We start from the raw sequence: 15,730 nt of genomic DNA on the forward strand, positions 1-15,730 counted from the left end.
ATGGACTTCAGGTTATGATGTTTCAGTGTAAGTTCATTGATTGTAACAAAGGTACCACTGTGCTGGGGGATATTGATAGTAGGGGAAAGCTGTGTATTTGGGGGAACAGAGAGTATATGGACTCTGTACATTCTGTTCAGTTTTGCTGTGAACCTAAAACTGCTCTGAAAAATAAAGTCTAGTTTTTAAATGGACCAAGAAGAGCTCTGAAATTTTGGATTTTAGTAATTGAAGAACAAGGAATTATAGAGGCTTCTTTGGATTGTCACACTGGTTGCCAAAAGTGCCTTAGCTCCATTATGCCCAGTGTCTGAGGGGGCAAAATGGGATCCTCTCAGTATCCTAGATTTCACAGAAAAGGTTTGAAACCAGTGAGGAAATATATGCAAAAGCATTTTATGTATTTTGAAGTATACTATGCATTAGATGTTAATTATTACTATTTCTGTCCTTGGGTTGGAAGAATTACCCAGGATTTAAATTGAAAGACTATGAATGGCTTTTAGTCTAAAATACTACATATATGGTAATTGAAAAGTTAATATATGATCTCTTTTCTTTGATTTGAAGATTCAGAATGCTCTTCATGAATTTTTCCAAAATCCAGATTTCCAGCTTGGTAAGCCTGCCTCTTACTTCAGTGCTTATATTTTTCTCCTTTTTTTCTTTTTGAGAAAGGGGATTCTAAATTAAGAAGAAGAGTCAAGGAGTTCCCACTGTGGCACAATGGATTAAGAATCCAACTGCAGCGGTTTGGGTCGCTGCAGAGGTACAGGTTCGATTCCAGGCAGTGGATCAAAGTTGCCACAGCTGCAGTGTAGGACATAGCTGTGGCTCGGATTCAATCCCTGGCCCAAGAAATTCCGTATGCCATGGGTGTGGCGATAAAATTAAAAAAAAAAAAAAAAAAAGGTGAAGAGTCAATATTGAGACAGATGTTATTCAAAGCTCTTACAGATAGGCTCAAGCTCTTTTGCTCTTTCCAGATGGAGAATGTAGAAAAGCAGAAACACAATCAGTGATCTTTTAATTCCTTCAGTTGAGTGCTTCATTTTATTACAAATATTTTGTAATAATCCTTTATTATCCTATCAAATTCCTAGACAATGTTACTTACATACAAAGAATTTTAAAAGAATGATATGTCCAAACAGTGATATAAAGAAGAAATACAAAGAAAGACATAAGAAAATTATTACTGTATTTCAATATATAAGTGCTCAGTTACAACTTTGCTAAAATACATATGGAATATTTAGACATTTGTTCCTATTTATAATGAACGTTTAGATATAAGAGAAGTAAAATTATATCCAATCAACCATTTTCCTTGTATTTGACATTTTGAGATAAAGGCAAAATGAACAAATAGTCATATATATGTAGAATCCCCATGAACAGGAAAACCTGCAAATGCAGACTAACACAAGTGTGTTATAATGGAGTTCAGATGCAATTTAGGATATTACCTTCAATGATATGATTTTATAAAATGGGGAACAACTCCTGGCAAAGTTCCAAAGTGAAGCAAAGTACAATTCTCTTTCAAATTTTCATAGTAGTTACATTCTTGGAAAATTCAACAGAAAAATTATACTCCGTGTTTATACGTAAAATAGAGTTAGATTCTAGACTCAAAATTATTCCAAGCAACTTTTTCATCTACTGAAATGTCTGACAGGTGAGAGAAAATCTTTGTTGTGCAGAAATTGCAGGAGTTCTACTCCTGCCTCTACTCCCCATCACTGTAGCAACAAAAACTCACCTAGAAATTTCCACCATGTTCACTGAGAGAAAAGGGAGACAGTACCATACCTATGAAGAACCACAGGTTTTGATGATTTTGTTTTCAGGAAAGTTTCTTCATAGGAGATTAAGCAAAAAGTTCTAACTTGTTGAATAAAGAACTAGAGTTTGGGCTCCGACATTTGCGTAATTCATATTCAATTGGTTTTTTGTTTGTTTGTTTTTTGTTTTTTGTCTTTTTGCCATTTCTTGGGCCGCTCCCGCCGCATATGGAGGTTCCCAGGCTAGGGGTCGAATCAGAGCTGTAGCTGCCAGCCTACACCAGAGCCACAGCAACGCAGGATCCGAGCCGCATCTGCGACCTACACCACAGCTCACAGCAACGCCGGATCGTTAACCCACTGAGCAAGGGCAGGGATCGAACCTGCAACCTCATGGTTCCTAGTTGGATTCGTTAACCACTGCACCAGGACGGGAACTCCTCAATTGTTTTTTGTTTTTTGGACCACTTTATTACAGTAATAACAACAGATTGTCTGAAATCTGTTACCACTTTTTAAAATAAAATATGCTTCCCATCTTCCCAATCACTGGTCCCCAAACATGCTTTGGGCCTGACAGGTAATGTTTTCTCCCTCCTTCTACCTGTTCCCAGCCTATCTAAAAACTATAATTCTTCACAGTCAGCACAACCACAATTCCTCTTTCAAAAAGTCTTTGAAATAACTTCTTTTATTCATTCAGTTTTTGACATGGGTACAGAAGGAATGTATTAAGAGAGCTCTATTTGAGATTGTGATAAAATTAGAGAAATTCCAGATCATTCTGGATTGACAGCGATTGTTTCTCCTCTCACCTCCTATGCTATGTAGTATTTATTTTATGTGCCATTCATTCATTCATTATTTATTGAGCCCTCAGTTAGTTCTAGATACTGTGATGGAGTAGAGGATGCAAAGCAGACTAAGACATGTTTCCTGTCCTTAAGTTGCTCTAAGTCCAGCCAAGGGGCAGACACATACACTTAATAACAACTGTTACTGATAAGAAAACAGTTGGGCTTGCATAATCTTACAGAGCTTGAAAGGGAAAGTCTGGAATTGGGATAAGAGCATCAAATGTGTAAATTTATACTAAAGTTTATACAGTCCTCTTACGATAATAACTGATATCTTACAATAAATCATTAACAAAAATCAAGAGTGACTAAAGAAGCTTTTTATGTGCCAGCCCATATTAGATAGGAAGAGTTACTTTTTTTTTTTTAGGGCGGAACCTGTGGCATATGGAAGTTCCCAGGCTAAGGGTCAAATTGGAGCCAGCCTATGCCGCAGCCACGGCAACACCAGATCCAAGCCGTGTCTGTGACCTACACACAGCTGACCACAATGCTGGATTCTTAACCTACTGAGCAAGGCCAGGGATCAAACCCAGGTCCTCATGGATACTAGTCGCGTTCATTACCACTGAGCTGCAATGGGAACTCCAGGAAGAGTTACTCTTAGAATTAGGAGAGGAAACCAGTGTATTAACTCTTTTCATTATTATTATTATTAAAGTATAGTTGACTTATGATGTTGTGCCAAATTATTTCATCAGGAGCTTTCATACAATTTATGTGTTTGCTTCTTGGTAAGGTCAATAAGGATCATATAATTGTCATAACAAGTGGAGGTTTAAAAAAAAAAATCTTTATTTGACCTAACTGCTATATTCACCATTATTGATCACTCTGTAACCCATGAAACTCTTTTTTCTTGGCTTTTGTGATATTATTATCTCTTGATTTTTCTTCCTTCCTTTTTTTTTTTTTTTCTTTTTTCTGTTTAGGGACGTACCCACAGCATATGGAAGTTCCCAGACTAGGGGTCAAATCAGAGCTACAGCTGCCAGTCTATGCCAAAGCCACAGCAACTCCGGATCCAAACTGCGTCTGTGACCTACACCACAGCTCACAGCAATGCTGGATCCTTAACCTACTAAGCAAGGCCAGAGCTCGAACACTTATCCTCATGGATTCTAGTCAGATTTGTTTCCACTGTGCCATGAAGGGAATTCCGGTTTTTCTTTTGTTTTTCTTTTTTATTATTTATTTATGGAAGTTTCTAGGCTAGGGGTCAAATCAGAGCCCCAGCCACCAGCCTATACCACAGCCACAGCAAAGCTGGATCCAAGCCACATCTGTGACCTATGCCACAGACTGTGGCAATTCTGGATCCTTAACCCACTAAGCAAGGCCAGGGATCTAACCTGCATCTTCGTAGATACTAGTTGGTTTCTTAACCTGGTGAGCCACAAGGGAAACTCCAATATTTCTTTTATTTTTGATCACTTCTTAAAATTTTTATTTCTTGGTTCTTCTTTTATTTGCACCCTAATATTATTTTCAAGTGTTTTCTTTTTGGCTCTATTACTTTACACAGTATACACATTTAAACCCATGACTTCGGCTGACCCTCCTTCCTATTTCCATCCCAAACCTGCCCTCTGAGCTCCAGATCCTATTTGAAAAGTTCTATAAGATAATTGGTTAAGCAAAAAAAGCAAGTTGCAGATCAATATGATAATATTTATGTGTAGAAAACAAAAGATATATATGTATATATACATACGTTCATATGAATGCGTAGAAGGGTTGTGGAAGGGTGACAATAAACCATGGACAGTGGTTACTTCTGGGATAAAGGGGAGTGAGAGTGCTGGTAGGGGGTAAGGGAAAAGGTACATTTTCAAGTTTTTTGTTTTGTCTTTTTGCCTTTTCTAAGGCCACTTCCTGAGGCATATGGAGGTTCTAGGTTAGGGGTCCAATCACAGCTGTAGCCACTGGCCTACACCACAGCCATAGTGATGCAGGATCCGAGCCACGTCTGTGACCTACACCACAGCTCACGGCAACTCCGGATCCCTAACCCACTGAGCAAGGCCAGGGATCGAACCTGCAACCTCATGGTTCCTAGTTGGATTCGTTAACCACTGAGCCACGACAGAAACTCCCCATTTTCAAGTTTTGATGCTTATGTTTTCTACTATTTGAATCTTTTACCAAAAGAACATATTCATATATTATCTATTTAAAGACAAAATAAAGTATTTTAAAAGAAAGTTTGTGGAAGTGTTGTGTTTTAGGATGTGTTGGTGTAAGTGCTTGCATAAACCAACACAAATACTTTTGTAGTCTCTTATGCTATTGACGTGCCTATTTGCGTCTGCTTTATCTTGATGTGGTCATTAAAAATGTAGGCATGTTCTTTTTAATGAGTTCTGTGGCTAAACATAAGCCAGGAAAAAATAATAATTTTGTAAGAATTAGAATGTTACCCAACTCTATATCATTTACTCTATTATAAATATTAATGGACATTAGGAATTTTATGTTCTTTTGGAGTACTTTAATATGAATATATTACAACCAAACTAACTCTCAAATAACCTTTATTCCATAATTAGAAACATGCTGCCAACAATTGGATATTGCTAACTCAATGGAGCCAAGATTGAACAAAATGGAATTTATAGAGGTAAGTTACAGTATTCATTATTTGAATCAAATTATTTTGCCAGTTTCAATTGTCTTTTGGTGGCTATCATACATACATTAACTTAGAGTTAAATTAAATGAAGGCATAATAACCTACTTTACTGATTCTAAGGTACGCAATTTAAAGTTAGGTTACATTTTATAATCAATGGCAACTTTGAATCAGCGGTACTCATTATGTATGTGAAAAACTTCCATTGACACCTTTGGGTAAGATAAAGAAACACTAGCTTCTTACATTCAGTGAAATCTGGTTATACAAATAATAATGAAGTCTAAAACTTACAAAGCATTTTCTATGGGCCAGACACTGTCCAAAGCTATCCACGTATTTTTTTAAATTAAAGTATAGCTAATTTACAATGTTGTGCCAATTTCTGTAAAGCAAAGTGACCCAGTCATACATATATATTTACATTCTCTTTCTTATATTCTTTTCCATCATGGTCTATCCCAAGAGACTGGATATAGTTCCCTGTGCTATACAGTAGGACCTCATTGCTTATCCATTCTAAATAGAATAGTTTGCATCTACTAACCCAAACTCCCCGTCCATCCTACTCCCTTCCACTTCCCCCTTGGCAACCACAAGTCTGTTCCCTATGTCTGTTAGTCTGTTTCTGTTTTTTAGATAGGTTCATTTGTGCCCTATTTCAGATTCCAGAACACTATCCATATATTAACTCAGGTAATCCCAGCAAATCTTATCTTACTCTTATCGAAGAAGACCTCGAGGTATGGGAAGGTTAAGTAACTTCTGCAACGTCTCACAGTCAGTGGAGTTGGGGAAATTTGTATTCAGGCAGTTTGTCTTCAAAATCTACTGAGAAAGTACAATTCTGTTGTAATGGAATAAGCGAAACAAGCAATTTAGAAGTTTGGGATTAACATATATACACCACTATATATAAAATAGGTAACCAACAAGGACCTGCCGGGTAGCACAGGGAACTAAATATTTCGTAATAACCTATAAGGGAAGAGAATCTGAAAAAGGATAAATATATATAACTGAATCACTTTGCTGCATACCAACATTGTAAATCAACTATATTTCAACTAAAAATAAAAATTAATTTAAAAAGAAGCAGTTAGGCGTTGCCATTGTGGCTCAGTGGAAACGAATCCGACTAGGAACTATGAGGTTGCAGGTTCGATCCCTGGCCTCACTCAGTGGGTGGGTTAAAGATCCGGCATTGCCATGAGCTGTGGTGTAGGTTGCAGATTCAGCTCGGATCTGATGTGGCTGTGGCCTAGGTCGGTGGCTATAGCTCTAATTGGACCCCTAGCCTGGGAAACTCCATATGCTGTGGGTGCAACCCTAAAAAAAAAAAAAAAAGGCAGCTTAATTGTACCCCGGGTCCTAAGTCTTACATAGCCTGCTTTTATATTTTTTCATGTTCTTCCTCTAGTTCCTCTTGTTTTTCTCTGAGTCTAGATCAAGATAGCTTTCTCCTCTCCTAAAACCCTGCTCCATTGAAGGTGATGACTGTTTACAATTTCAAAGTTCTATATGAAGGATTTCTGGAATCCTTCTTGAAATGGTTACCATATGGATAAGAATCTGGCAATCCTGTCTCAACTATGTTCTGTTTTTTTAGTATTCTCTGTTGGTCTTTTGGCATCTATTAGTCACAGGGCCAAACTAATTGCCAAAGTTGCTTATACCTCCTCTGTGATCCAAAGCACATACTCTGAACCATGTCCTTATTTAAATCTCACTCACCGAGTGAATATTTCCCCTACCCTAAATCAACCCAGGGCCAGATACAGATAGCTAGGGACTGCCCCTATGCCCCAGAGCCTGCTGGGATTATTCAAACTGCCAATCCTAAACTGTTTACCTTTCCAATAAAGGCTCTGGCTTTCCACTTTCTCTTGCTTCTGCCTCCTGGTGCTCTGTCTGTCACTTTGCATGGCACGGCATGCTCCCCTCTCTTGGAACTGTAATAGAAAATCTTTCAATGGCATTAGCTTTCCCATGCCAACACTCAGTCATCTCTATAAATTAAAATCTTGTGAGAAAAGCTACTCAAAGGAAAATATGCAGAAGAATAAACCAGAGTATTAAAATGGTTCAATAGTTCCCATTGTGGATCAGTGGGTTAAGAACCTGACAGGTATCCACAGGATGCGGGTTCGATCCCTGGCCTCGCTCAGTGGGTTAAGGATCCGGCATTGCCGTGAGCTGTGGTATAGGTTGCATATGAGGCTTGGATCTGGTGTTGCTGTGGCTCTGGTGTAGGCCAGCAGCTACAGCTCCTATTAGACCCCTAGCCTGGGAACCTCCCTATGCCACGGGAGCGGCCCTAGAAAAGGCATAAAGACAAAAAAAAAAAAAAGTAATATAGATTCATTTTAGAAAACTAGAAATAGTTTTCTAAAATAGAAAAGTGTATTTTTTTTCTTTTTAGGGCTGCACCTCCGGCATATGGAAGTTTCCAATCTAGGAGTTAAATCTGAGCTGCAGCTGCCAGCCTATGCCACAGCCACGGAAACACAGGATCTGAGTTGCATCTGTGACCTACGATTATGGCAATGCCAGATCCTTAACCCACTGAGCAAGGCCAGAGATCAAACCTGCATCCTCATGGACACTAGTTGAGTTCTTAACCTGCTAAGCCACAATGAAAACTCTCTCATGCTCTCTCTCTCTATATTTATACATTCTTTTTCAGATTCTTTTTCCATATAAGTTATTACAGATTATTGAGTAGAGTTCCCTGTGCTGTACAGTGGATCGTTATTAGTCATCTATTGTATATATATAGTAGTGTGTATAGGTTAATCCCAAACTCCTAACTTCTCTCTTCCCCCCACGTTTCCCCTTTGGTAACCATACATAGAGAGTCTCATACTAAATAAGTCAGAGAAAGACAAATATCATATATCACTTATATGTGGAATCTAATAAAAAGGATACAAATGAACTTATTTACAAAACAGAAACAGATTCACAGATCTTTGAGTTCATTTTTACATATGGCGTGAAGTAACGAAACATTTTTTTAAGTATTTGATAAGTCAAAAAGGCAAAAAATAAATGAAGATATAGGAATTCCCGTCGTGGCTCAACGGAAATGAATCCGACTAGCATCTGTGAGGACGCAGGTTCAGTCTCTGGCCTCGCTCTGTGGGTTAAGGATCTGGTGTTGCCGTGAGCTGTGGTATAGGTCGCAAATGTGGCTTGGATCTTGTGTTGCTTTGGCCGTGACGTAGGCCAGCAGCTACAGCTCTGATTTGACCCCTAGCCTGGGGATCTCCATGTGCCATGGGAGCAGCCATAAAAAGACAAAAATAAATAAATAAATAAATGAATAAGGATAAAAAGAACCTATTATACCGCCAGTAAGACATTATATTAGTATGTATAGAACTTCAGTCACCCTATGGTGACCCTCGCCCACTTTTCATGGAATATTTATCAAAATTTACCATAAATAGGCCACCAAGAAAACTTTATAAGTTTCAAAAATCAGAAATATGACATGTTATATTTTCTGATCATTATGTAATAAAACTGGAAAATAACAGATTCTAACATTACATAAGCCTAGTCATTTGGAAATTTTTTGTATCCTTTTTTTTCTTTAGTTTTCTTTTTTTTTTTAGGACTGTACCACGGCATATATGGAGGTTCCCAGGCTAGGGGCCCAGTTGGAGCTGTAGCCGCCAGCCTATGGCAGAGCCAAGCAACTCGGGATCAGAGCTTCATCCAAGGCCTACAACACAGTTCACAGCAACGCCAGATCCTTAACCAACTGAGTGAGGCCAGGGATCGAACCTGTGTCTTCATGGATGCTAGTCAGGTTCGTTAACTGCTGAGCCACGATGGGAACGCCTGGAAATTTTTTAAAATTCTATTTAGTAATTCTTAGGTCAAAATCTTACATCTAATTTTATGGAATGCTACTAAATGTCTACTCAGATGAGAAGTTATAGTCTTAAAATTTTGAAGAATGCAGTGGGGTGAAGAATTTTTAAAACAAAGATAAATATAAAAGTAGAATAACAATGTGTGTATTTCCATAACCTAGAATTAATTCTTATTAACACCATGGAATATTTTTCTAAGAAAAAATCATTTGGTTTTGTAAAAATTATCATGTCCAAAAAATGAATTCAAATAACTCATAAAAGGGCAAAGATGGGGATTTTTAAATTATCATAAATCTTTTACCCAGAAATAACCACTATTACTTTTAGATGAACATCATTTAATACAGCTTTATATGTCATGCCTCAGTAGATAGATGGGTATAAAGCAATGTAGATGATTGTAAATTCTGTTATAAAATTGTAATTACTTTAAATTAAAAAACATTTAATTGTACTTGATTTCAACAGCAATCAGAGTAAAAATAAGGGAATTACTGAAATTGAACATATATTCAAAAAGTAATTTTAAAATCATTCTAAGAAAAGACAATATGGGAGTTCCCATTGTGGCTCACAACAACGAACCCGACTGTCATCCGTGAGGATACACGTTTGATCCCTGGCTCTGCTCAGTGGGTTAAGGGCCCTGCGTTGCTATGGCTATGGCGTAGGCCAGCAGCTGCAACTCCAATTCGACCCCTAGCCTGGAAACTTCCATATGCCGCAGGTGCAGCCCTGAAAAGAAAAAAAAAAGAAGAAAAGAAAAGAAAAAGCAGGAGTTCCTGTCATGGTGCAGTGGAAATGAATCCAACAAGGAACCATGAGGACTCAGGTTCGATCCCTGGCCTTGCTCAGTGGGTTAAGGATCCACTGAGCTGTGGTGTAGGTCGCAGATCCAACTTGGATCCCACATTGCTGTGGCTGTGGTGTAGGTTGGCAGCTGTAGCTCTGCTTAGACACCTAGCCTGGGAACCTCCATATGCAGCAGATGCAGCCCTAAAAAAAAAAAAAGAAAAAACAATATGATAAAGATTAGAAAAGGTTGCAGTCATTTATTTTTTTAAATCACATATTTCAATTCTAACAGTTGACACCCTACTGTAAAAGGTGAAGGTGTTTACTATTTCCTTCTGTGTTCCTATCTTTGTTTCTTGTTGTGTTTCCCAATTTTAATTGGTTATTTTATCATTTTTATTTCATGCAGATTTATACCATTTGCTCTCCTTTCTGTAATTACATTTTCCAGAGTTGATTCGTTTTAGTTTAATATTTAAGTGGCTTTGAGATTCACTTCCTATACTTTTACAAAGGCTTTGCTATTCCTGAGTTGTTTTTTTCTTTTTCTTTTTTAGGGCCACTCCCATAACATATGGAAGTTCCCAGGCTAGGGGTGACATTGGAACTACAGCTGCTGGCCTACACCACAGCCAAGCAGCACGAGATCTGAGCCACATTTGTAACCTACACCACAGCTCACTGGCAATGCTGGATCCTTAACCTACTGAACAAGGCCAGGGATTGAACCCTCATCCTCATGGATATAAGTGGAGTTCATAGCCGATGAACCACAATGGGAACTCCCTGAGTTATTAATTTTGGATAATCTCTTAATTGGCTAAATTTATTATTTATGTGACCATGAAGGTCACAAGGGTGCTATATTTCTGACTTCTTTAATGTTGAAAATGCCCGTGTATTGCCTCTAAAAGTGTCTTGGATGGGTGTATTGGAATTGAGCCACATTTTCTTTTCACCTCAAAACAATATAGACATTGCTTAGTTTTTTTCTGGTATTGAATATTACGAAGTCCGAAATTTTACTTTTCTCCCCTCATTTTAATTAATTCAACAAATGTATACATATGCATATACATAATATATATACACACGTATTATATATATGCGTATGTATATACACATATCATATATGGATACATACATGTATATATCTATATATGATACATATATGTTTTACATATGTATGTACATACGTGTGTAAATCCATGTAATTAATGAAGAAAATGGGTAAGGGTAATATATACTTGATACAAACTCATTAGCATTCTACATAATACCTTTGTAGATGTATGTGTGTGTATGTGTATATAAGTAAATTTCTGTTTTAATGGGTGGTTTGAGCTATTGGTAGTAGTTTTTCTGACATTTCCCAACTTCTCTTCCTGAAGTGCTAACAGCACATCTTCAGGTACTTTCATTAGGTTGAAGAGCTGTTACATCAACAGAAACCAATAATGTATTAGTTGTATAGAAATACTTACGGAAAGTATTTAATTATCTGATCCATAAATCTTCAAGACCTGTCATCTGACATTGAAGTAGTGTTTAGAACACTAGCACTTTTTAAATTTATTTTTTATCACGGTGACAATGGTGTATAAGTTTTATGTGTACAACATGAATGGAATACTTGCTTTTAAAAAAAATGTGCTGTAAGGCTATTTTGTCAGCACTCAACGAACTGGAAGAAACTGAAATTGTAAATGTCGAGTTTAACGTCAAGCAATTACACACAAGTGCCACCCAGCGGAGATATTATGCCATCCAATTGCCCCTCTGATGGTTTGTAATCAACAGTGTAATTAGCATCTGGGATGGGGCATGTCTGGAGAAAATGGAGTCACTGAATAATAATATAGAGAAAAAGAAAAGTGGAGAGAATGAATGGTTACAGATTCTTCAACATGCCACATGCTTTTTCTGGCATATCTGTTTTCCGGTGGATAAATGAACAGACGATCTTTTTGCTATCACCTCTCTTACTTTTCATCTATCTTATTCTAGTAAATAAAGGCAGAAAGTAACAATTTTAGAATTATTACTTCTAGTCTTTTAAAGTATATACTATTTACTCTTTGTTCTAGGAAAGATGTCAAAATTAGAGCTGTATTCTTTCCTTGAGGGCCAAATAATGCATTGTGGTATGGGGGTGTGCCTGTGGGTATATGAAGGCATTTATGTTTGTGCGTATGTGTGCGTGTGCACACACGTGCATGTGTGTGTGCACATGTGTGCATGCATACATACACGGATGAAACCAGAATAGGATACAGGGAATGGTAGGATCAAAATATAAGTAGATGAAGGACACATGCCAAATCAATGAACAGTTGCAAAACATTATGAATTATTATATTATTATTATACTGCTGAGGGATGCATAGTAAAAGGAAAATGAGACTTCAGTGGGCCAAGTTTCAAGTAGGAAGCTCATCTGGTGTTCATGAGTTTTACACATTCTTTTTTAATATTCTTTTTCATCATGGTCTATCCCAGGAGACTGGATATAGTTCCCTGGGTTATACAGTAGGACCTCATTTATCATCCATTCTAAAAGTAATTGTTTGCATCTACTAACCCCAAACTCCCATTCATCCCATTTCCTCCCCCTCCCCCTTGGCAACCACAAGTTTGTTCTCTAGATCTGTGAGTCTGTTTCTGTTTCGTAGTTAGGTTCATTTGTGCCATATTTTAGATCCCAAATATAAGTGATATTATATGATATTTGTCTTTCTCTTTCTGACTTACTTCATTTAGTATGAAAATCTCTAGCTGTGTCCATGTTGCTGCAAATGGCATTATTTTTTTTTAATGGCCGAGTAGTATTCCATTATGTATATGTACATCTTCTTAATCCATTCATCTGTCGATGGTCATTTAAGTTGTTTCCATGTCTTGGCTATTGTGAACAGTGCTGCTATGAACATAGGGGTGCACATATCTTTTTGAATGAAAGTTTTGTCCAGATAAATGCCCAGGAGTGGGATTGCTGGATCACATGGTGGTTCTATATTTAGTTTTCTGAGGAGCATCCATATCATTATCCATAGTGGTTTTACCAATTTACATTCCCACCAACAATGTAGGAGAGGTCCCTTTTCTCCATATCCTCTCCAGCATTTGTTATTTGTACTTATTAACGATGGCCATTCTGACTGGTGTGTGTTCATGAGTTTTAAATTTCTTCCTCTTGTCATGTATCTCCACCTTGTGTCTCCTTACTTTAAAAAGAACCTTAAAAATAATTCTTTAAACATTTATATATTTACAGAAACAATTTTAAACATAAAATGTGCTGGTTTATTTGAGATTGTTTTGGTTATAAGTTGAATATTTAGACATATAAGAAATATGTTTTGGGATATTTAGAGATATAAGAAATATGTTTTGGGAGAGTGTCAAGCTTATTTTAAAATCTTTTAATACTCTGGTTCCCAAAGGCTAACTCCTTCTAGGAAACAATACTTATCATATGTATCATTTTAACATGGAGGCTAAATTGTTCAAGCAGCTTTGCGTTTATACAAATTTGAAAAGGAACAGAAGTCTTCATCCTTAGATTTTGGTGGGCTCCCTTTAGCAAAACTAATTGCACTGTTTTGTGTTCAGGCTGGGAGTAAGCAGATGCTGATAGGTGGCTCCCTCCTGAAATTCCCAGATTTCAACCTTACGGAGAATCTACCCCTTCGTTCACTGATTGGTTGATCTGTTTATCAACAGAAGAAAACCATTTCAAGTATATTTGTTTTATTTAAACATCACTAATGTGTTTACAGAAATTGTAGTTAACTTTTTAGGTAGGAGGGTTCTTTTTAATTTTCTGGACTTTTATTTATTTATTTTTTTTGGCAGCGCCCAGGGCATGTGGAAGTTCCCGGGCCAGGGATCAAACCAGCACCACAGCAGTGATCTGAGCCACAGCAGTGACAAGGCTGGATCCTTAACCTCTAGGCCACCTGGGAACTTTAATTTCCTGGACTTTTTGTACTCCACAAATTCTCTTTGTTTTGGTAAAGAATTTACTAATAATCTATTTCAAGAGAAGTCTGAAAGTTGAGCATGTCTAAATTTTTCCTGGTACGTTTTAAGGCAAAGGTTAGCTTGAGCTGTCAAAAAAGTGCCCATAATTATTTTTCTGGCCATACCCACAACAAGCAGAAGTTCCTGGGCCAGGAATCAAAACCATGACACAGCAGCGGCAACACTGGATCCTTAACCAGCTAAGTAACCAGTAAACTCCAAAAAGTGTCCATAATTTTTTAATGATAGTCCCACAAATGGCTGTATGTCCCTCTCCAAAAAAAGTTTCTATAAGTTGAATGGTTGTTTGGAACTTGGAACCCATTTTCCAAATACAAGAGATATTTTATTTTATTTTTTTTTATTTATTTATTTACTTACTTTTTTCTTTTTAGAGCTGTACCCGCGGCATACGGAGATTCCCAGGCTAGGGTCTAATTGGAGGTACAGCTGCCAGCCCACACCATAGCCACAGCCACAAGGGATCCGAGCCAAATCTGTGACCTACACCACAGCTCATGGCAATGCCAGATCCTTAACCACTGAGGCCAGGGATCAAACCCACGTCATCATGGATGCCAGTCGGGTTCGTTAACTGCTGATTCATGATGGGAACTCCGCATTTTTTGTTTTTTCTTTCTTTCTTTTTTTTTTTTCAAGTACAAACTATATTTTATAAAGTGGCTGGGGTCCTTGGTTTCAAAATTCCTAAGATGGAATTCTTAATAATTACTGGGTAATTATTTCGGGGGGGGGGTGAGGGAAATTATACCTGAAAAAGAGGGTGTCACCATGCACAAGGACCTTTCTTATTGCTAACCCATTGGTGATGACTATATACAAGCCCTTTAGTGGAACAGAAGGGTAAGGGTAGCTTCAGGTAGAGGAGAGCCCCCAGAGACCCCACAGTGAGGAGCTGAAGGAGGCTGACCTCTTACAATGCAGATCACCCTTCTCCACCTTTGGGAGCTCCAGAGATTGACACACTTATATTTCTACTGATACTATTGGCTCTGGACTGATGGTCTTTCCCTATGCTGTTTCACAGTTAGTCCCCTAAACTCTTGCCTCCAAAGTAATACAAAGTATAACTTTCTGGAGTTCCCGTTGGAGCAGTGGTTAACAAATCCGACTAGGAACCATGAGGTTGCGGGTTCGGTCCCTGCCCTTGCTCAGTGGGTTAACGATCCAGCGTTGCCGTGAACTGTGGTGTAGGTTGCAGACGCGGCTCGGATCCCGCGTTGTTGTGGCTGTGGTGTAGGCCAGTGGCTACAGCTCCGATTCGACCCCTAGCCTGGGAACCTCCACGTGCCGCGGGAGCGGCCCAAAGAATAGCAAAAAGACAAAAAAAAAAAAAAGTATAACTTTCTCAGACAAGAGTGAATCCTTTTATTTTTTAATTTTTAAAAAAACTTTTAATTGTTTTAATTTTTTGTCTTTTCTGGGGCTGCACCCGCGGCATATGAAGGTTCCCAGGCTAGGGGTCAAATCAGAACAGTAGCCTCCAGCCTACACCAAAGCCACAGCAACCTCAGATCCAAGCCACTTCTGCAACCTACACCACAACTCATGGCAATGCCGGATCCTTAACCCTTTGAGCTAGGCCAGGGATCAAACATGCAACCTCATGGTTCCTAGTCGGATTTGTTAACCACTGAGCCATGACAGGAACTCCAAGAGTGAATCCTTTTAAAGGACTAATTTCTAGGAGTATGTGGCCTGCTTGTCAGTTCTTCTCATTCTAGGCAC

The 15,730-nt window shown here is 38.1% G+C and overlaps 1 protein-coding gene across 1 annotated transcript in view; it reads left to right on the forward strand.

Annotated features, from left to right (window-relative positions):
* Positions 1 to 15,730, forward strand: part of EFCAB5 (EF-hand calcium binding domain 5) — a 96,512-nt gene that overhangs the window by 18,361 nt on the left and 62,421 nt on the right. Inside the window, exons 3-4 of the mRNA XM_047758403.1 lie at positions 571 to 619; positions 5,194 to 5,264. Coding sequence (XP_047614359.1) covers positions 571 to 619; positions 5,194 to 5,264 — 120 coding nt within the window. The remainder of the gene's footprint in view (positions 1 to 570; positions 620 to 5,193; positions 5,265 to 15,730) is intronic.

The sequence above is a fragment of the Phacochoerus africanus genome, chromosome 14 (assembly GCF_016906955.1).
Source record: "Phacochoerus africanus isolate WHEZ1 chromosome 14, ROS_Pafr_v1, whole genome shotgun sequence".
Lineage (NCBI taxonomy): Eukaryota > Metazoa > Chordata > Mammalia > Artiodactyla > Suidae > Phacochoerus > Phacochoerus africanus.